General features: G+C 34.2%; 1 protein-coding gene across 1 annotated transcript in view; it reads right to left on the reverse strand.

The window, feature by feature from the left end:
* AKAP6 (A-kinase anchoring protein 6) overlaps positions 1 to 22,649 on the reverse strand; it is a 214,800-nt gene that overhangs the window by 128,561 nt on the left and 63,590 nt on the right. Inside the window, exons 5-6 of the mRNA XM_053946534.1 lie at positions 11,695 to 11,791; positions 10,275 to 10,438 (exon numbers count right to left, since the gene is read on the reverse strand). Of these exons, the coding sequence (XP_053802509.1) occupies positions 10,275 to 10,438; positions 11,695 to 11,791 (261 nt within the window). The remainder of the gene's footprint in view (positions 1 to 10,274; positions 10,439 to 11,694; positions 11,792 to 22,649) is intronic.

A 22,649-nucleotide genomic window follows, 5' to 3' on the forward strand; every position in this document is an offset into this window, starting at 1 on the left:
CATCAACTATAACAGCAAAAACTCAAATACCTAACTGATAATTAAGCACAGTAATATTTATAAGAAGTTAGTTTATTCTGTAGATAGGAGCATTAATTTAATGCACAAATACAATGAAAGTAAAATTTCTTTTTAAAGATCAGAGGAGTGCCATGCCAGTCACTCTTTAATGGAATAAAGCAGTAATTTTTGTTTTCAGACCAATAATATAAGTTTAATAAAATGGCAAAGTTAGAATGCTATTAACAGAAGCAACAATCTTTAGAGATGACAATTGACAATAGCATCCCTATTGAGCTGTCCTATTTAAAGTACAAGATTTCTATGAGTCTATCTCAAAAGGGAAACATTAGATTTGCAAACATGATTTTTTTTCAAAAGCAAAACATGGTGGAACAGTCTGGCACAAAAAGAAAAGAAAAAAGCATCTCAGTACAGAAGACAATGATAGTTTATACCACTAAATCCTGCACTACCAGAGGTAATTAGGATGAGAAGCATGAGTTGATATTGCATTGCTACTACCAGAGCTAGGAAAAAAATAGACTAGTAGAGATAGAAGATGATAACCTTGTAAGTCCAACACCTAGATCTCATGCCACATCATCTGATCAAGCCAAAATATTTACCATTGTGATGACTGGTAAACAACACATGGGTAGAAGACACATTCAAGCTTTACCATTCGATCTGACCAGCAGCACGTTTGTCAGAAGTCAGACACAATGCCTGTGGCGTGCCAGACTTTCCGTCCCCCTGCACTGCCAGCAGTGAGCTCTGGGAGAGAGTCTCCCCACACACTCCTGTCCTATATTTCACTTGTGATCCTGCTGAAACTGTTTTGAAGAGCAACAGATGGCATGGAGGGAGAGGGAGCAGGAATAAGAGATGAGAAACTGAACTGAAAAGATCTGAATTTCAACTAATTTGCTTTGTTAGTGATCACAGTCTTTAAATTCAACCACAAACTTGTCTTACCAAGACATTTTTAGTCAGCTGGATTCTTTATTTTCACTTGCTTATTTATTAATTTATTTTAGTATGTCCCATCAACTTGTGACCTCAAACTCAAAAATAAATTTTAAAAAAGCTCTTTTTCTGCTGTGCTCTAAAATCTTGATTGAGCTCAAGGGATTCTGAATATGGGTATTCTCAGTTCAGTCAGAGAGAAAAAGAGAGGTTTCTAACCAGGCTGGGCCTGGGAGAGAATTGGAAAGGAATGTAAATAATTCTCTATCTCTCTTGTTGTTCACATTGTTTACAGATATGTTCTGCCACCATGAGTTATCCAGAACACACCAGTGGTGTGAGATATTTTACTTTAAGACCAATGAAATTAGTCTGCACGATGTTCTCTATAAATAGAGCGGTGCATTTGAAATAAATCAGTTTTCTTCTCACCTTCTAACTGGAGTCCTTTTGTTCCTGTCCTGCCTCAACAGTGACATCTGAACACTTATAGAGAAGTAGAAAAGTAATAGCTCTGACAGGCTATCCTACAAATTTCTGCTTTAGACTGGGAGATGTTGACTTTTCAGTAAAATAAATCTGTATTTGTGTGTGCATGTTACTAGAAGTTATTAAATGTCTATTTTTCTAGAAATCTGAGAAGCACATGAAACAATGGGCAGATATGAATAGGTGAAAGCTTCCACCAATATTCAATTCTGAAAATATGTTCTATAAAAAACAAAATAACAAAAATGCAACAATATGATTGTGTAGAGACAGCAGAATGGACAGATACTGGCAAAATAGGAAATCAAGGCTCTTGAGTGGTTAATACTTTGTTTATGTCACTTAAAGAAATGTATTCATGTGAACATTTTACATTTTCAAATACAGGCAAAACCCAAATGGGATTTTTTGCCTAAATAAAACTTGTCAGAGTTGGTCTACTTACACAGGGGAAGTAAAAACAGCCTAACATACTTTCAGAATTCCAGGTAATGATGTTCAAATTCAAATAGCATTATGATAAAATAAGCCCCTTGGGCATATGCTGGTTTAAAGATCTATTCTCATCAAGTTCTTAGTCTGCACTTGTTCTCAGAGGAGAGATTTAGATTTAAAATATCTTTCAAACTGAACTTGATCTATGTTTTAATAGAATGTAACCCTTCTCATTCCTGTAGAAAAAAAGTCATAATTTCTTTGCTAACTATGTAAGCATAACTGCTTCTACTAACAGAGATGGATATTAACAAGGCAATAGCTGCTAAAAGTAATCAATATAAAATATTTAGAATCACCAAGGTGTAAAAATTGTAGAAGCATATGGTAAGTACCACAGATACCTCAGAGTACTTGTTCACATCTTCAATTCAAATATGACTTCTGATATTTTTGCAGTAAATTTTATAATATGCTGGTTTAATAAGTACCTATGTTTCATAACAGGATTGAATATTGTCCTTAATAGTAGATACAATCTAGCTGTAAAAAAATATTATTTTTAAAGTGTGGCTCTCTCAATTTTAAACCTGGTAGTGAGCTAAATAAATCAGAGATAAGATTACTGTCAGAGTCAATGAAAAAAAAATGAGGACCTTCATTACTTTTTAGAAATTTGACTTGTTAAAAATTATTAAAATTATTTTAGATGCTAAGGAAACAGTACTGTCATATAGAACTTGCAGGAGATTGATGGATATACGAGAAAACAATCTCTCTGAGTTATGGAACCCAGATTTGCTTGACCAAGACTTTAGGGACATCATTACTTGAAAAACTAGAAAAATATTTAGTTAACTTGTGATATAGAGAAGTTTTACGAGGCCTCATGTAACCTGAAAGATGAGGTTTAGGATGGAGTTATTATGCATTTGTCTTGTCTCATTGCAGTCCAAAGAGTGACTGCTTGGATTTTTTCATTTTTCTGTGAAGGGAAGTTCTAAATTAAACACAAAATCATTCCTCCTGCCCACTAAAAAGCATACAATTAGGAAATCAAGAGAAAGAGTTCCAATAAACAAGAGTGAATCTACCATGTGGAACCTGACAACACATCTAAGGCCAGGTTTTTTGTGCACCTTTGATGCTTTTGATTCAATTGTTCTGGGAAAAAAACTATTACTATTTGAACAAAAGAAACATTTCCAAAATAGAGCTCTTATAGATATGTAACACTTAAAATCTATCAACTGAAAATTACTTCCAAAAGCAGTGGTCTAGTGTTACATTTACAAGCCCAACTGCATAATCGTGCACCTTCGCCAGGCGTTATCACGAAATTAAAAATTTAGTTATTATTGAAACATTTTACCCTCAAAACATTGAATTAGATTCATCCCAGGTAGCCTCAGTAATACAGACTGTCACCTTCCAGCCAATTGGCAGGAAAGCATTTGGGGAGAACCCACATCCTCTTTCCCTATGAAGCAGCCAACCACCACCACAATCCACAATGGGTTCACAGAGACAAAAGAGAAGGCTACCTATGACATAATTTGATTTACAGCCTTTCCTGGAAGATCTCAGATGTGTAAATCCTTATGAACATCCATATGAAATGCAACATTGTCCCTCTGGAAAAGGAACAATAGTTCTGACCCCTGCTTCTCTCAGGTGTTGAGGAGTAAGCCCTTGTAAAAGAGCTGGCCAAGGTTCAGGTTGCTTATACCTATGCTTGGTAAAAAGGCTGTGGTCTAATGACACAAAAATTCATATTTTATCAGCTTGGAAATGTAAAATCACCCAAAAATTACTAGCTCAGTTAAAGTATTTTAACAAAGCAAGAACTTGTTCAGCTACATAATTCCTTTACTCAAGGATAGATATAAAATAAAAGACAGAAGAATTGTGGCAGTTTTATGAATATTATTCTGTATGAAACATCAATTTAAGGTTATACACATTTAGAAGCTTAAATGAATCATACTGTACATGAGAGATTACTTGATTACTTTGGATTTGCCTGGGTTTTTGAAAGATTCTGCTTAGTTGAAGAAAATTTTGCTTCAAAATATGATGAGTCAGACATTATTGTCAAGGCACTGGTTTTGCCAATAAAAAGCCCTGTACCAGAAAGGTACTAAACAGTACTAAAACTCTGTTTTCTTTCTATCTGTACTTAAATTATCACACAAAATATTTCAGCTAATTCTGAGTCTGACACAGTACTACAGTCAACAAAGTTTTTCTTCTCAGTTGCCACAGTCACATCTTTTATACCCTTCAGCAGATCCCTTTCTTCTTGTTTCTTCAACAAAGACTCACTACAAGTAAGTCCCATTCAATAGTCCATATTCAGACTTTCCTTTTGGCAATGCTAGTTTCTGCTTCTACACTTATTTTAAACCGTCTTTCTCTGTCCTTTTATTCCTCCACTCTAAAATGGTGTGTAGAATTATGATGTCATCTTTCAAATCCTTCCTGAAGATACTTTTGGTTACAATGATCGCTATGTCTGTGCACAGTCTAGATGATGTCTGTAACATCAAAATTACATAACCTATAAAGCAAGGTATTAAAAACTAGAAAATGGAGGAACTTGAAGTTCCTAACTGTGCTAAAAGACACAAATTTTCCTTCCTCTTGCTTCCTTTTTATGTTCTTTTCATTGTTACATCAACATAGCTTGTTTTGATTAGCTTGGAAATTCTTAATGAATGTTTTCAATCCTTTATTTGGATAACAATGAATATCAAAAGAACTCAGTCATGTTTCACATGCTCCAGTAAAAGCACTAAAAGACAGGCTTATTCCTCACAAAACCAAAATTATGTCTATTGATTTACAGAAGGATTTTGTAAATACCACTACCCTTTTCATCTCATTGGCCAACTCATACATGGTTCAAATTCCCACCAAAGAAGCTGACAGATCAAGACTACTGTAATTTCATATACTTAAATACCTAAAGCTAAGCAAAATTATAACTGCAATTAATTTTTTCTAGTACGGCAGAATTAACAGCATTATTTGTACTTAAGACTGAGATGACAGTATCTTTAGTCTAGGCTTCCAAAGTTTCCAAAGATTCAGAATTGAAATGTCACATGAATGCTTTTAAACTGTTCAGCTGTTAGGCACAATAATAGTATTTATGTATAGATAACATTTTAAATATTCAACAATATAAGACTATGCCTCAGTGGCAACATATCAGAACCTTCTGTTCTAATTACAGGAAAGCACTTCCCTATTACCATCTTTGAGGTAGTCAATGGTGAACTGCAGACTTGCTGTAATACTCTTCAGCACAGAAATACATTGCAGGATATTATAAAGCATCGTTTTCACCAGTAAAAGGTAACAACTATTTAACTGTGCCCAAGACTATCCAGTTGTTCTGAACAGAAGAGACTAACACATTCAGCTGAAACTGCAAAGAATTAAGGTGGCAGATGGTAATTACTGATACTGGAAGTAAGCCTGGGTAAAGGTGGTTACAACTTCAGTTTAATGTCTCATCTTTGAGGTGTTGCACTCATGAAATAAAACTCTCTCATATTTAGATGGGAATGTGGCTCATTATGGACACATTAGAGGAAAAAATTACTTCTTCTAAAGCACAAATATAAACTTTTCTTGTACATTTCTTTTCCAAAAAAAGACTTGATTAAGCCATGAGACGATAGACCAGAATGGCATGTGTATCACCAGATGAAAAGCCCTTTCCATATGTCTGTACATCAGAGATGAAAGTCTTATTTCCATTTCATTATTTTTTCAATAATTTGAAATTATTACTGAATAAGTAATGGATATTTATTTGACATTTTATTTCACAGTATTACAAACATGAGACATAGGATTTAATCCACAAGCTTGATCCTGAGATTTTGCATGTAGAAAAATAGAAAAAGGGATACTGTAAGTTAAATAAACAAATCCAGTTTAAGATGTAAAGTTTTAAAATTCTGCTGCAATCTAAGTAACTCCAGCAAGATAAGTAAAATGATCTCTCCAGCATAGGTTATTCCTGCCCTTCCACTAGAAGCAAGTAAAGGAGAAGAGAATGAATGCCAGTTACATATGCCATTTGACAACTTCAAAGCACTACCCATTACAATAATATATGTAATACTCCAATTGCATATATTGGTCACCAGTTTTCCAAGTGCTTATGTAAGTAAAAATATTAGATTCTGAAATCATGGTCTCTGTTATCAGTTGATAATATTTAAATCTGTCTCAGTAATAAACTTCCCTGTTTTTAAAAAATACTGGTATGTTGCTTTTAATATTACAGCCCATGCACCACACTCATGAAATACAGAATTGATAAAAGACACTGAGGAAAAGAAAATTATCTACTCACAAGTATGATATTTCTCTGCACTAATCACAAAGATGCCAAAACACTTCATTTATATATTCCTTTTACATCAAAGTATTAATCTAAATGTGGTAGTCATAGCAGCCTGATTAGGTGGCCAGGACAAGCTACAAGTCTGAAGTAAAAAAGAAAATACTGTTACCATTCTCTAAACTTTGCTCTGCCGTGTTGTCCATTTCACAAATTTGTCTTCGTATGAAAAGACTGAGCAAGATATAATTGTTCTGAGCTGTGGTGTTTAGTCCAACACCTAGGAGGTCTGAGACCAGTGTCACTATAAAACTCTCTGTGAAGCAACATTCCCAGAATCCCAAACAGTGATCAATACTAAACAGCTTCACCAAGTTTTCAATTTTTAAATGAAAATCATTTTTCTATGTACTGAAGACTGTTTGTCTAGAATGATTGTAAAAGCTGTAAAATTATATGCAACTAAGTGGGAAATGATCCTGGAAGCATGAGATGTTTAATTACATATCAAGATTAAATTACACAGGTTTTCTTTTTCCCTTTATACAAAGGTTTGTTTAACCACTAAAAAATTCTGTTCCTGAGCAACCTACTATTTCTGTGTCTTTAGGTTTATTTTGTTAAATGTGTTTTTTTTTACCTCTTCCTCCATATAGGATATTCTTCAAATCCTGACTGCTTCTGTCATTAACCCACTGACGTTTTACAGTTAACACGATCTTCCAACACTGCTTTTTACCTAGAACTGAGTCAGATTTCAATGTTCTGTGTATTAAGTCCAGTGTCTTAACCAGTTACATGCTTAATTTTCTGAAGCTGGAATGGGAAACAAGAAGTGTTTTTCAGTAATAAAGCAATTATTCTGGAAATAAACATGTCCAGAAGTACAAACTGTGTGTGTATTGTTTTTTTTTTTTTTTTTTTTGCAGAGTATACCATTCTTCTTTTGACCTACCAGCCTTTAAGTCCTGATGTTATATTCTGAACTGTTAGCAAAACAACCCAAAAAACTTAATTCAAACATTTACTTGCAGAACAAAGATATCCAGATCTCAAAAATCATAGTAATGAACTAACTGTACAAATGCATGCTGGGAGCAGAAAATGCAAGTGACACTAAGAATAGTATTCCATACAATGTTCAGTGAAGGAGAATGTGTACAATGGGCAAATGCTATTAAGACTTGTATGCTTTTAAAGGACATCAGTTACAAGACAAATTTGCAGGTTCTTCAGAAAGCAATGAACTTTTTCAGCAAACTATGAATTAAATAGATCAGGGTAATATTCGGGTATTTACACTCACAGCCACTAGATATGAAAGTAAATCATGTTGTTTTTCAATACCACTCTTTACTGTTTATTTAAAGCAATACTGTTCCAGTAGTCCTTTTGTGATGGAGAAGTGACCTGATTTAAGAGATCACTTACAAAACAAGTGGTCTCAGACATCTTCAGAAGGTAAAAAAATGAAAAATACACACATATATTAAATCATTCCTCCTATTTTCCAGATATTTTGAATATTATTTTGATTTCCACCAAAAGAAAACATATACTGTAGCTAAGCGTCTCAAGATTCAGAAGGACAGTCTAGTATTGTATGTCTCACGTACTACTTATATTGTTAGATCAGTACTTGTTGGAATGTGTCATTTTTAAAGGCTTCTCAATGGAGTAAGAAGGCAAAACTTTATATCCTTCAATTTAAACTGAATACAGTCATCAATCCTTCATTTATAAAAATGACTGAAAAACAGTTTTAGTAAATACTTAGAGACTTCACTGTTTTCCTAAGATTTTACAGAGGACGCAATATATTAGAAGAGCTTAGGTATCAGAAATGTTTAAAATCAATTCTAAATCTTCTACGGCAATCACTCTAAGCCACTATGAAACTTACATATAAAAAAAGAGAAAAATTTCCTAAGCAAAATCTGAATTCTTTACTACAAATGTTGACAATATATTTCTAGAGCTCAGAACATCCCTTTCCCCCTCCCACTCTTCACTTTTCTCATTAAAGATGCCACAGTGCTATGAAAACATGTTTTAAAAAGTCCTAAGGGAAAAGTTTCCTAGGGTCTTTGAAATTCCTCCTTTTCCTATTTCTTTACTGATTTCTAACACCAACACTGTTTCTGTAGTTTCTCAAAAAAGGCAAAAATAAAAATACCCTCTAGGTATAATCTTTCGATTTTCTATTACACTTCTCAGGCTCTTTTTGGTTTTTGAAACAAATACAAACTGAAATGTGCAGTTATATTATTAACTGTATTTTAGTTTTAGTTAATCTTTTAGTGTGAAGAAATAGATGGTATTCAACCGTTCTACTGCACATACTTACAAGAATCACTGAAATAACCTGCAAATATTTTTAGTTTGATCTCTTTTTTTAGTCTACTTCTTTTAAAATTTACCTGTAGGCACAAACAAACAAACAAAAAACCAAGCCAAACCAAATAAACAAAAAAAGTATTTCTTCAGTTTCCTATCTCTATGATAAAAAGCACAGGGCAAGGAGCTATCCTCTATCTACATGAGAATTTTACTGCAATATAAACCCTGCCTCCATTTCTCCCTTTTCAAGCAAATATTTGAATATAATCATTCTAAGCTAGGGATTCCACAATTTTCATCACAAAAATCCAGCTGGATTTTAGAATACTTGTTACATGATAATTTTGATTAAGCTGTTAAACATTTGGCCACATTGACTTAGATGAGTCAAAATATTCAGAGATATGGGATCATATTACCAGCAGGCTAAAAACAGCTTTGGGCTAGTCTGTTTAGTTTAACAGATCCCATTACAAAACCAAGTGTTGTTCCACCACCTACTTCCTAAAGGAGGAGCTGTATGGCCTAGAAGCACTTTCCATCATGCAAGTGATGAGGGATATCAGTTCAAATTCCATCTCCTGTCTCCTCAAATTATGTTTCCCTGTATTTTTTGTTTCATTTTTCTCCTTGATTCTTCCTCCATCTCTAAGACCATTCTTGCTACGAAGAATTATAGTAAGAAATCACCAGAACTTCTAATATAATCATAGCCAAGAGTCACTCAACAAACTACTCTTTTGGAAGCACTGAATACCAATGCCAAGAATTGTCTAGCATCAGAACCAGAAAATCCACTCGGCACAACCATCTCTGATGTTTCCAGAAAAAGAAGCCATGAATTTTTCTAAACATTTCAGGCAGATGTGTGCCAAGATACTGAGTTACTGGATTGTTCTCCTGCGTGCTCTCACTTAAGAAACAACTCTATTTATGATTGATGGTGATGAAAGGTCATGGACCCTAAACCATTGTGTGCAGTATCCCTACACTGCTTGCATCAATTTGAATAAACATGGTCTGTATTTAAAATGCTCTTACATACTCTAGGTTTGGCAACTGGTAACTACTATAGCCCTTTTTAATAATTAATATCCACAAAATTATGACAGGTGTCAATAACTTACTCTTAAAGTACTTGTATTCAACACAACCACTATTATGGACAACTTAAACTTGGAGCAAAAAGATTTGTGGAAAGGCATATGACCTTCTTCCTACTACAATGGCCATCCCCTAATTAAGCAATGCATCTGATAGTCATTAACAGGAATGAGATAATGAATCACTTTCTCTCTTCTTTGTTAATTTGCTGTAACCAAGCGGCTAATGGATGTCAGAGCTGAGTGATTGCACTGATTATAGTGATTTATAGTTGCAACAAAACAATTTAAAAGCGTTCTGATTATTCATGTTAAAGATGCTTTATGTTTTGTTTACTAAATGTTTTATGTTCCCCCTCATGCCCCTCTACACACAATAAGACAGGTCTTGCTGGAAAACTTGAAAGTTCTAAGATTTTTTTTTTATTGTTTCAGAGTAAGGCATTTCATTTTGTTTATAAAAAAAAAGTTTACCCAGTAGAAATGAAAAGCCTTAGGGTGGAAAGAAAACTTCAGTGGTGCCTAGTTCAAAAGAAGACGGAAATAAGAGGAAATAAGGCAAACTTCAAGCCACTTACCTTAGGGCTCCTAGTCCCTTCCTCATTCTCTGCAGACACATCAGTAGCCAGTATCTCTGCTTTGATGATATCCAGAGCCCTAAGAATCCAGCTGTGTTGCCGTTTGATTTGCCTCTGTAGTTCCTTCCATTGACTTGCAATCATGTGCAGCATGTCCTTCAGTCCTTCTCCAAAATGAAGGGGGAAAAATAAAAGCTGTAAACTCAACAGCATCTTTAAATATTTATTCAAATAATTAGCAGGATATTTAAAATAATAAATGCAACAAGAGTTTTAATGTGTTTTCTCATCAATAAATCTAAGCTTTAGTATTGTTCTTCCTGGAAAACAATGCTATAGAGACAAACACTTCTTTTAGCCATCATGTTAAATTTTGATTGAGTTTCAGCTGACAATTTCAAGAGAAAAATTCCACATAAACTGTCATTTCTCTGCAGTAGGGAACACTGCAGAGAAATCTCTCCCTCTAATATCATCTTTGTCTTGAAACATTTTGTAATCCTCCAAAGACATTGTCTTTACCTTCATTTCCTTTAAATATTTCCTGTAATTTATACATTACCTTTACTTACATCTGTGATGACATGCACTACCCTCCTTAGCTATGGCTGCTCTATCTTTTTGGAACTATACATAGAAGTCAGTAATTTCCTATGGCTTTCACGTTACACAGATATGTCTGATGCTGTGAAACAATAGAGGCACACATATAACATGATGAGAAAACAGCATAGCAAAGAATAACTTCAACCTGGATGAAAAGCATGTTAAGTAGGCCAAAATTAAGATGGCATTCCATAGCAGTATATGCTGATTAAAACCCTATTAGCAGACAAGTCACGCAAACATCTAAAAATATAGGAGGTGGTAGGGATAAAGGGAAATCAGAATGTCTCTCTCCCTCCTCTCAATTTAAGGCCTCTGAAGAAACAGACAAGCCTAACCAAAGGAAAAAGGTATTTTTAATTTTAATCTAGTCCTCATAAATATATTTAAATCAATGTAAGAATTAGTTTAAGTGGTAAAATAAAGCTTTACCAATGCAATTACTCATGCAGCGTATGTAAATACATATATATATTTGAAATCCTAGTTCATTATCTTAATATTATTTCCATAGCACCTACATCAAAGAATATGTCAGTGTGAAGTTTTCAGTGATGTGATTTCAATTGAAACTCAGTCGAACAGCAAGACCAAAATAAAATGAGCAGACTATTTGCAGGCAGTATTTCATTTTATAAGTATCACTGCATTGTATGCAGTATATGAAACATTTATAAATCCTGAAGGTCAATCTGATAATGTAAATATTAATAATACATAAGGAAGTGAATATATGCAGTAATTTACAGCAATGCTTCTTCATTCTTTAATAGTCTGGAGACATAAAGACTTGCAATATTTCAGAAGGATTTACCTGATTTGTGAGATACAATAAGCTCAAGAAGTTGGCGTCCTTCCTCTACCACTGCTTCTTTCAAAGCACAGTGGCTATCTACATTCAACTTAAAACTCTGCAGAAATAAAAGAAAAAAAAGAGAGAGGGGGAAAAATCTCAGCATCAGACATTGAAGAGGCAGTTATCATAAAACACACATACAAAATTACTTGCTGTTTTTTATCAAGAACCACATCCCAATTCACCCAATAGCCAAACTAATCTGTGATACTAAAAGCTATTGATATTTTGGATCTGGGCTCAAAATGTTTCCATTAGATCAGCAAAGTGCATCTGTGTTGAAACAGCTGACAAATCTAGACATTCATTAGGTTTTATGAAAAGTCACAACCCGTAGGCTATATCTGGAGTAACAGTGTTCTATAAAATACACTAAATTTATGCCACCACATATGAGCTCTGTTTTTTTCAGAGTTCTTTGAAATGTTGGTGATAGCACTATTTATGAAACCATAAAAAAATTACAACATTGAATATATTTGCCTTATGTGCACTTATACAAATCTATTAATATTGTGTTCCTGAGTTAACTCTCATATCCATTTTCAAAGAACATATCAGACTGCTTTAGATCTCTGCATTCTTAATTTGTAAAGCAACTATTTTTCAACCTTTTTTCCCCTAATATTTTTAGTAGTCTGCAAAGGATCTCTATTTCAACAGTCAATAAAATATTTTATTTCTTTTTTTTATTATTATTTTATTTTTACAAATTGCATTAATATCTAGTAATAAAGGAACTGGAAACCTGATCTACTATATGTTATGCCATTTAATACACCAAAGATAACTCAGATAAATTTTTTAATCATATTCCAGACCTTCTCACTATACTTGCCTGTAAGAAACAGAAACAAAATACAATAGAGAAAAGGATACTTGCTGTATTTAATCATAAATTGTGTGCAGACCTAAAACGCATACAGGCAACATATTTTCTCTTTGAAATGTCTACAGATTAAATGGAAACAATATTTGACCACTTGGAAAAAAAGAGGTTTTCCTTCTCTTGGGAATAAGTTAACTGACAGAGATGAAAGGAGACTTTGCAAGTGCACATTCTGGTTTTTATAAAACTTTATACTTCTTCAAATGGTAGTGACCATGCTAGAAATGGAGTGATAGGTAGCACAGAATACTCAAGAGCCCTCAATTCTTAAGGAAGCAACCATTTTCTTTCTTTCCTAACCCTTGCAGTCAGGTTGATTGGCATAGCAAAAAAAAAAAAATATTGCCAGAAAAGTAATAAAATAAGGTACTTCTACTGTAATTTTTCATGCTTGAAAAAGGTATATTGCTCAGACAGAGTCTTAACAGTTTTTCAGGCAGCATTGTACCTGACAGTGACAGAATGTTTTTGAGAATTTTCCATTTGAATAAAGAGCAATAAACAGAAATTTTGCTACCTTTAGCATTTTTACTAGCCCAATTCTCCTTGTAGGGACATCTGAATACACTGTTTTGTACCAGCTCCTGAACAACTGGGCCAGTCAAGAGAAGTTAAAAAGGAAAAAAAGATGCCTAGTTTATGTCTGTCCCTTTCTTAAATCTAGAGTTTTATGAACCCAAATCTACAAGTTCTTTTTCTTTCATAAGAGCATGTCTGAACAAGCACTGACAATATTTAATTTACTGTTTACTTAAAACAGGCTTGCACTGAATAGTTTGTAATCATGCACTTCACAGGAAATGCACTATGCGTGTGCCTCACACAGCAAAGAGAACCTAAAGGACCTGAGAGTAGGTTGTGTAATTTCATATAATTGAAGTTGAGTATAGATGCAGCTGGATGTGGCAGTGTCTCAAGATGATGTGGATGTGTTTGATAGGAAAATTGGAAAAGATGAGGTATTCTCTTTCATTAGGAAAAAAAAAAGACACTTGCTGTCCTAGAAAAGATTCATTTAACATAACGCACCAGATACCACAATACAGCTTGATTTTCAGGTGCACCTATTAACCAGTAATAATGTTAAACTGAAGAAGCAAAATAAGATGAATAAAGATGGGGCCAAACTTTTGGTTTCTGACTAGCAATATTCTCCTTGTGCAAAATTCTTATTTTATGGATAAATTATGAGTGACACAAATGTCATGAACATGCATGAAATTTAGCAGAAATAAACTTTTCCCAACAGAGAGGCAGCATGTCATGGTTTAACCCTAGCCAGAAACTCAGCATAACACACAGCCTCTCACTCCCCACTCAGTGGGATGGGGAAAAGAATCAGAAGGGTAAAAGCAAGAAAATTTGTGGGTTAAGATAAAGACAGTTTTATAGGAAAAGCAAAAGCTGTCCAGACATGCAAAGCAAAATGAGAAATTCCTTCACCACTTCCCATGGTTCAGCCATCCCCAGGAAAGCAGGGCTTCATCACATGTAATGGTGACTTGGGAAGACAAATGCTGTAACTCCAAACATCCCCCCCCTTCCGCCTTCTTCCCCCAAATTAAGGTACTAAGCATAATGTCATATGGTATGGAATACCTCTTTGGTCACTCAGGGTCAGCTGTCACAGCTGTGTCTGTATCCAACTCCTTGTGCAGCCCCTGCCTACTTGCTGGTGGCTTGGTACAAGGAGCAGAAAAAGCCTTGGCTCTATGCAAGTACTGCTCAGCAGTAACTGAAACATCCGTGTATTATCAATACAAATCTATAACTTGGCCCCATACTACCTACAAGGAAGAAAATTAACCCATCCAAAATCAGCACACATTAAAAGGAGAGAACCATTCATAAATAAACAGAAGCAAATATTGTTGATGTAGTGCAGTGTGAGTTTTGGATTTAGAATTATATATGTATATACAATTTCTAGTAATTTCCTGTGGAAAAAGAACTGGTCAAGGAACAGTGGAAGGAATAGCCTTCAACCAATGCTCAAGGTTTCTCATACCTGAGGGGCTGAAAATGTGTGACACATGAAAAAGACAAGAGTTGAAGATGTAACAAGTAATACCTGTATATACAATAGAGAAATGCAAATTTGCACAGCTAAAGATAAAATCAGACCAAATATTTGGAATGAAGGAAGACCTTCAAACACAGAGGTCCCCTCCCATCCTGGATATTTCCTGTTCCCTACCGTTTACTTATGGCATTTGGAAAATTGTAACTCTAACAGCGTGTGACCCAGGTACTCTGCTCCCCTCCTCCTCTGATCTTTCCTGATAATGAATGGAGCCTTTGCATGTGAAGAGAGGAAAGAAGAGGAGGGAAGTCAATTAATCAAAGCCATTTTTCCAGGCACATTTGCAGCTATAGAGCAGTCTAAATATCACACGAGCACGTATACATTATGGAAAATGCATGTGCATTGGCCTGACAGCAGCTTTTTAAACAACACATTAATGTCATCCCTAGAACTACAGTGTATAAAATGTAGCTTACAAACTGCAACAAGCAAAATTTCCTTACAAAGTTCTCTTCACTTTTTGTGATCACTATGTACCTATATATAACTATCAAGTGCTCTTATTTAGCAAGAAAGGAAAAGTGACGTAGGAATCATGCAGTTTTGGAAAAGCTACACGACTATAATAAATGTAATTAAAATACCAATGCTGTAAATACAAGGCACCAGGAGTGCTATCTTCTGCTGATGGCATGGGGCAAAGGAGCCCAGCCTTCACAAAATGAAGGCATCCTCTGACTTTCAGGCAACTTATTGATCCAGAAAATTACAATAGTACAGAACATCCATGGGTTAAAAAAGCAGCACCTCCTGACCTGTGCTGGACTCTGAACACATTAAAAATAAAACAGCACTTTCCCAGAATATAATAATCTCTTCCTTTTATGTTACTTTTCTGTACAAGTGGGGATAAAAAAAATTGTGTGAAAAAAAAATTTATTTTAAGTTCTTCATAGGATTTATTTGATGATTGTAGCTACTTAAATTTAGGAAGCTTCTATTGCATAGGTATCCTACACTGTGTACACATATTGAGCTCTGACATGCAACATTTCCCCCTCTGTTCTTAGAAAATCTTTATAATTTGGTAAAACACCTGGGTCTTTACCTATTCATATCTGCAGTAAGGACAGATAACTAGATTTTTTTTTTGTTTGTTTGTTTCCAGAGGCACAGAGACTTACTATAAGTATGATTTTTTTTTTTTACCAGTTTTTTTTTTCACCAGCGTTTTTTACATCATAATGTATCAGTTGACTGTTTCTAGTGTACTATCTCTGAAATGCAAATCAGCAACTAGGTATCATGTGAACCTACAACATACACATTAATATAGGTTAGTTTGGATGACACAGCAGTTTACACCTGTTGTCAGATTAAGACAATGTATTAAAAGAAGTATCTTAATTTTCTCAGTTCAGTACACTCGGAATGTGTGGCACACTGGGGTACCCCTGAAAGAGAACTTTCTTTAGGTTAATTTTTTTATATTTTTAAATACCTTTATGAATAATATTTCTGTTTCTAGAGTATTTTTTAGCGCAATAGTACAGACAATTAAAAATTATCTGTCTTGGATTCTATGGTTTCAGAATGTGAAAAAGGAAGATTAATTTTAAATTTCCTAATAGTGTTTTTGAGAAATCTACACTACTGAAATATGGACTTCTATATTTTCGTATAGTTGCACATATAATTTGGCTACGAATATAGCACTTTTAATTATAACACCCACTGTGACAGATATAATTCAATTGTGAAATTTAGAGTAATGGGAACAGTTGCTGGTAGAAAAGATACGGGATGCCCACTTCATTTGTCTTAAAGGGAATATGACTTGAAACAATTCCTGAAAAATGATTTTTATATGCTTAATGTACAGCTACTTTTGCAAGTCTATTGCTCCTGACATAGTTACCTTCCAATAATTTGCTATGACAAAATACCAAGATATCAAGTTCTGAACTCAATTTTCAGTCATGGAATGGCAACTATTTTCTTCTTCTTTGTCTTCCTTCAGCATTTTTGATGACACAGAAAGTCCCTGTTTGGACAGTGCCTATTATTTAAGAATTTGAGTTAATAATTTAAGGTAATAATTTGAGTTAATAACCTAATAAGCCATGTAATAACCTAGTGGTATTTTCAGATTCCTGAATACTACCTACCAATGACATTCAGTAAATCAAAATAAGAACTACTGTGGAAGTTGTCCTTATATCAACATGGAAATGGTTATACATTTAGCTTCTAGTAAAGCCTCACTTTTTAAATTAAGCTTACTTAGTATTAAATAAGCACCACTAGGATATGTTTTCCTGGGAACTAAATATTACATGTGAAATGGTTTCAGTCAATGTCTCCTTTGTTCATCTTTTCCATAAAACCTAGGTTTCTACACAGAATTTTTAATTTTCTTCTTTTCTTTTAAGCTGCATTTTCATCTGACTGACACTCAACCTGCTAAAAGGAACACAAGCACCATGGAAAGGTTTTATGCAGCTCCATGGGCAAGGTTGAGTCTTACAATAGCAGGGATTCTATCTTTGCTTTTTAAGGAGAGCATGATGAACCCTCCTCTGAAGCAGCAGCTCCCGCAATGTGTTTTTTCTTCTCTTTCTGAAACTAAGAACATATCCTCTCTATAGCAATGATAACCAAGGGGCCAATTATCACCAAATACTAAACAAACCTTTAATGCCTAACATAACATGATCATCATTTGCCTTAGATGAACCACTCATTTTCTTCTGTAACCAGTGGAAACTGTTAGATATTTCTTAAGAGTGAATAGTTAGTGGAAAGCAGATTTGGTCTTCTATCCTCTGCAAGAATGAGAAGACTTTAAAAGATAAAATTTTTTTAGTTTCTCTGGGGCAATTCCTTCCACTGGCCTCCGTAGGCAGATAAAAATGGGCAAAATAACTATATAATTATTTTATGTTGATTCACAATACCAGATTATAATCTAAAATGTCTTTAAAATTGACATAAAACTGGGAACCCCACTACTGAAATCCCATAATCATCATGTGATACAGGCATTGTGCTATTGTAGATGTAGATCAGATGTAAGATGGTTTGACCGCCAGATAATTTCTCTCTGTAAGTTTATCATTCATCTGAATATATTAACTGAAAATTTTGGGGACAAAATGCTTAGTAATGAGCTAACGATAGCAACCCTGGGAATGATTTTACCTTCTGATGATTCATATGCATTCTCCATCTTTCACTTGATCTGTATGTACTTTTCATCTGGGATGAATCAACTGCATTTACGAGGAGACAAACTGCTGGGTGTTTAGTGAACAACAAGCAAAATTTCTTTAAAAGTGGAAATGGTGGAACAAATAAGAAATAAACAAGACTGACCAAGTGTTGATTAAAAGAAAGGTTCCTGTCTGGTTTTGTCTGTTTTATATTTCATGAATCTGAACACCAAGCAGAAAGAAGACTTAGTACAGTATTAGAAGGTATAGTAGATGAGACTAATGGAGTTGAATTAAGAAGGAGAAAATTTAAGACAAATATGAAATTTCCCATGGAAGTCAGATCTATTAGATTGTATAATAACCTCCTAAGAGAAAAAGTGAAAGCCCGGATCCCTTGAGACTATTAAATCTAGACTGGATAAAAATGAGGGAGTAAGGGCTGCAAATGCACTGACAGAGAATCAACCTAGTCTGTCACATGGCCGCAGAATTTGTGTTGGGCATGCAAAATTAAATACAAAGAGACAGGCTCTACTCCAGCAGTCCCACAGTAATTCATATTTCTGTAAAATCATCTCACCCCTTTCTTCTCTGTCACAGCTTCTGCCATACTGGTATTAAACAATCAATGGGGTTTTTCCCTTTGTTACATTTTAAACATGAATAACCCACTCTTCCTCACATTAAATGCTTTAGGTCTCTCGGTTTCTGTTTCTCACTCCACATTCTGTTTGCCACCTTTTAGGTAATTTAGCCAAGTTTTGAATGCATAATTTTAGATGTTGAGAAAAAAGATAGCCCTACTCTCCAGGATGCCTGTTTTGCAGATTTAGAAGATATACAGGCTATTTTTGTGGATATTTTTTATTTCAAAGTCACATAAATTCTTCTGCTGCCACCATTAATTTATTTTTTCTGTATTTCACTATGTAAATTTCTCTTTGATTGTGTCTGTCCAAACATATTTCATTGTCAAAAAAAGTACATATGAGGCTTCCTAAATTGAATCTCCCTTTGTCTATTATCAAGAGACAACAAGGGAAGAACACAGGCAGGAAATGGCATGGATAAAATTGCTACACAGTGAGACAATTCCTAAGTTGCCATAATCATGGTGAATTGCACACGCAGCCCACTGTATACAATTGCCCTTAATAATTTCTTGCCTTCTTGAGATACTCAGAAAATAATCTGCAGAAACCACAGTTTTCTGACTTGTTGTTCTGTCTTATCTTACACATTTCTAGGTACCTCTCTTCCACCCAGAGACACACCATGCCCAAAACCTATTTAATCAAAATATGTCAAAGTTGTATTGCCCCACCACATGCAGAAAAAAAGCCAACCAAGAGATAACCGCTCTCCCAACCAAAGATGAATTCATGGGGCATAGTAGTCTTGGCAAACATGGAGTTATCAAGGGGAAAATAACTTACACATGTATATTATTTAAATCTTATTTAGTTTACTTACTATCAGACCAAAATGAACTCTCTGGCATTAAATAACACTATGTAGTTTTAAAACAGTTCTTGAAAGATTTTAGTTTCAGGGGAATATGAAGGAGATTTAATTTGTTTTACATATGTACAGACAAAAGGTTTCATGCAATTACAAGGTGAACTAAAGTTCCATCTTAGCAAAATATAGCTAATAAATTAAGATCCCAGATTATTAACCCAATTCATTTGTACAATTACAAAAGAGAAAAAAGTATCAGAGAAGATGCAAATAAAAATATTTACCAATCAAAACCTCCATTTCCTGGATTTTCTGTATTTCTCCTGAATGCTTTGGCATTGCAAACACCAAAACACAGACAGCAATTGTGCTACTTTGAGTACTTAAAATGTGAATAATATTATGCCTTTGAGTAACATAGCACAGAACCATGGGAGTGGTCAACAGCTCTTGGCAGGTAAGTAAAAGCAAATTTAAATGTTGCTGAAAGTGTGCTTGTTTGTCCTTTGAGATGCATTTCCAAAAACAAATTACTGACTACATCTATATTGATATTACCAGCATAATAATACTAAAATTTCAGGCGATAGCATGCATTTTAATAGACAAAAAATTTACAATTAACAGAGTTCCTACATAAGCATGATGCAGTTTATTTGTAAAATAAAGATTAATTTCAAATAATTTTTAAAGGTGTTTCAAAAGTTACAATGATAAATTTGTGTAAAGAGCATGACCGGGTTGTCATACACAAAACTCCAAAGCTTCTAAGTCACAACTTATGTGAAGTACTTTTCACTAAATTTTTTTTACTAGGTTAGTGCCTAGTATTTTATAATGGTGATTTCATTTGATTATATTATTATAGCCACTGAATCTCCTGTATGCAAATAATGTCTTCTGCAGGCCAAACACACAACAGACCCAGTGGAATCCCTTTCACCACTCAGACTTACAGTATCTCCATTTTGGGATACTTCAGGACCAGTTTTGGGTAGTGAGAATTGACAGGGAGTGAACATTTACAACATTGTCAAATCAAGTTACCCTGCCTTGTTCAAATGAATTTTAAAAATTTCCCAAAGTTTGAATTCTAATTTTTTAAACCTCAAACATCATGTATTTAAAAAAAAACAAAACAAAACATACATTTGTTCTTGTGGCACAGATCATACCCTATACCTTCATATATGTAGAATACAAGACTTCAAAATCCTCACAAGTGAGAGTTCAGATTTTGAACATTACAATTTCCCTTTTTCTTCAGTAGAAGAAGCAAAGTTATTTTCGGATGACATCCTAATATGCTCTGCTTCTGGTTTAATGCCTCCTCTGTCCAGAGATGATTGTGGCTCTCAGAACTAGAAAAGCTGGTACAGTTATCGGTGAAGTTAGTTAACAAGCAGTACTCTTAAGAATATTAAGTCTCTAGGAAAATTACAAAGAAACTATTTCTCATACTACAGCTTGCACAAAATAAACCTCTGGAGTGGGACTATGTGTACAGGAAGACAGTAAATGGACATTCTCTTCCTTCATTAAAAACATATATAGCAATAACTGATCCAGATCATAATAGATCTACTTCTGTGCTCCTAGGACCATAACCATGGCCCACTCTTTCTCCTTACAAAGAAAAGATTTGTGTCAGCTTTTCTTCATTGCATGACCTTATGGGAATCATCTTTAGATCAATCACAGTATTTTTGTATTGGTCAGGACAGCAGTGCTGTTATTAGAAGGGTAATATACCTGGATTTTCTTTCTTATATACTTGCTTTTACTCGTCCTTAGTCACCAAAAATGTTCTTTAAATTTGAAGAACAGTCCAAACAGTTCAGAAACCTCTATTTTTCACACAGCCAGCAACTTACATTCTCTGGGTTCAGACTATAATACAGGTAGAGCCAAATGTATTGAAATGACAGCAACATTTCCTACATTTTAACTCAAGAAACAGAAAAGTTTACATAGAGGTTATTTGGTTTACAGATTTTGAAAGCTGAATAATAGTCAAAACTGACAATATACTTGCATTCTGCTTGTTTCAGTTGGCTGTCTTACTCCCTATTAAATCGTTTTATTAGCCTGTGAAATCTGCTGAGTTTAGTCTACATCTCTGATTAGTATGATCTGCAGACTGCTTCCAATGGAAAAGGACACATATTCAGGAACCCATGCACACCCAAAATGCCTTTCAAGATAAAAAACATAATAAAATGCAGAACTAAAATTCAAACTAACAATAGGCTAAACAAATTAAAATCCAAATCCCTAAAGAAACAAAATATTAGGCTACTCATGGTGCTCACTTTTAGTGCCATCATCCTGAAGAAAGTATTCTATATTTTGAGGAAATTATCTACATTAGCTGCCATGCACATTGGAAATTCCCATATAGCAAAAGTACAATACATAACTTAGCCATTTCAGAGGCTTTAATACCTTTAATAAAATTACCATTACCACTGCTACTACAAAGACAGTTGGTAGATTCGCCCAAGGCATGTGTATTTAACCTTATTTTCAATAAGAATAGATATTTAATACTTCTCTAAACCGACATTTTTCAGAAAAATGAGATTTTCCAGGGAGATGAGAATGATCTTTTTTCAGACATACCAGTCTTGTTACAAACAGACAATCAGGTATCATGAAATATCACTGAGGCATCATTACTTCACCAACACAATTTCTTAAATGTGAAAATACAATCTACTTTCTGTATGAAGGCATTTGCTGTTTTCAGCTCAGAAATTGCTGAGCTATGATGTGGCCAGAAACATTCATAACGGAGACAGAAAAATTCTTATTTCATTTCTCTTTGGATAATAAAACTCAAGCTCTCTGTATCTTAAGAAGAATTTGGTTCTGAATGGAGATGACATCTTAACTTTATGAACAGAAGGAAAGGAAATGCTAGTGTGAATCAACTTGTCTAATTTGCTTTTAGTAATCATACTAATGATGCTTCCACTATGATATCTTTAAGACTCTAACCAGTAAAGTAAATATGGTGACTGAAAAGGTTAATATAATGAACTGATTCTGGTCTAAAAAGGATTTTAATATGGCACAAAGCTTGTGAATGAATTGGAGTAAATATTACTGACAGGAATCTGAAAAGATAACTAAGAAATTACTATTCATAGATATTATCAGTTAGTGTATCCAAATCACAATTTGTACTGCAGTAACTACATGCAATCCTCACCACTTGTGGTTTTTACAGAACAATATTTGCTATTCTAGTTTCAACTAAACAGAACTTATATTTTTGCCTAAAAATCAAGAAGGAAGAACAGTCTTACTAGACAAAAAT

Source organism: Vidua chalybeata, chromosome 6 (assembly GCF_026979565.1).
Source record: "Vidua chalybeata isolate OUT-0048 chromosome 6, bVidCha1 merged haplotype, whole genome shotgun sequence".
Taxonomy (NCBI): domain Eukaryota; kingdom Metazoa; phylum Chordata; class Aves; order Passeriformes; family Viduidae; genus Vidua; species Vidua chalybeata.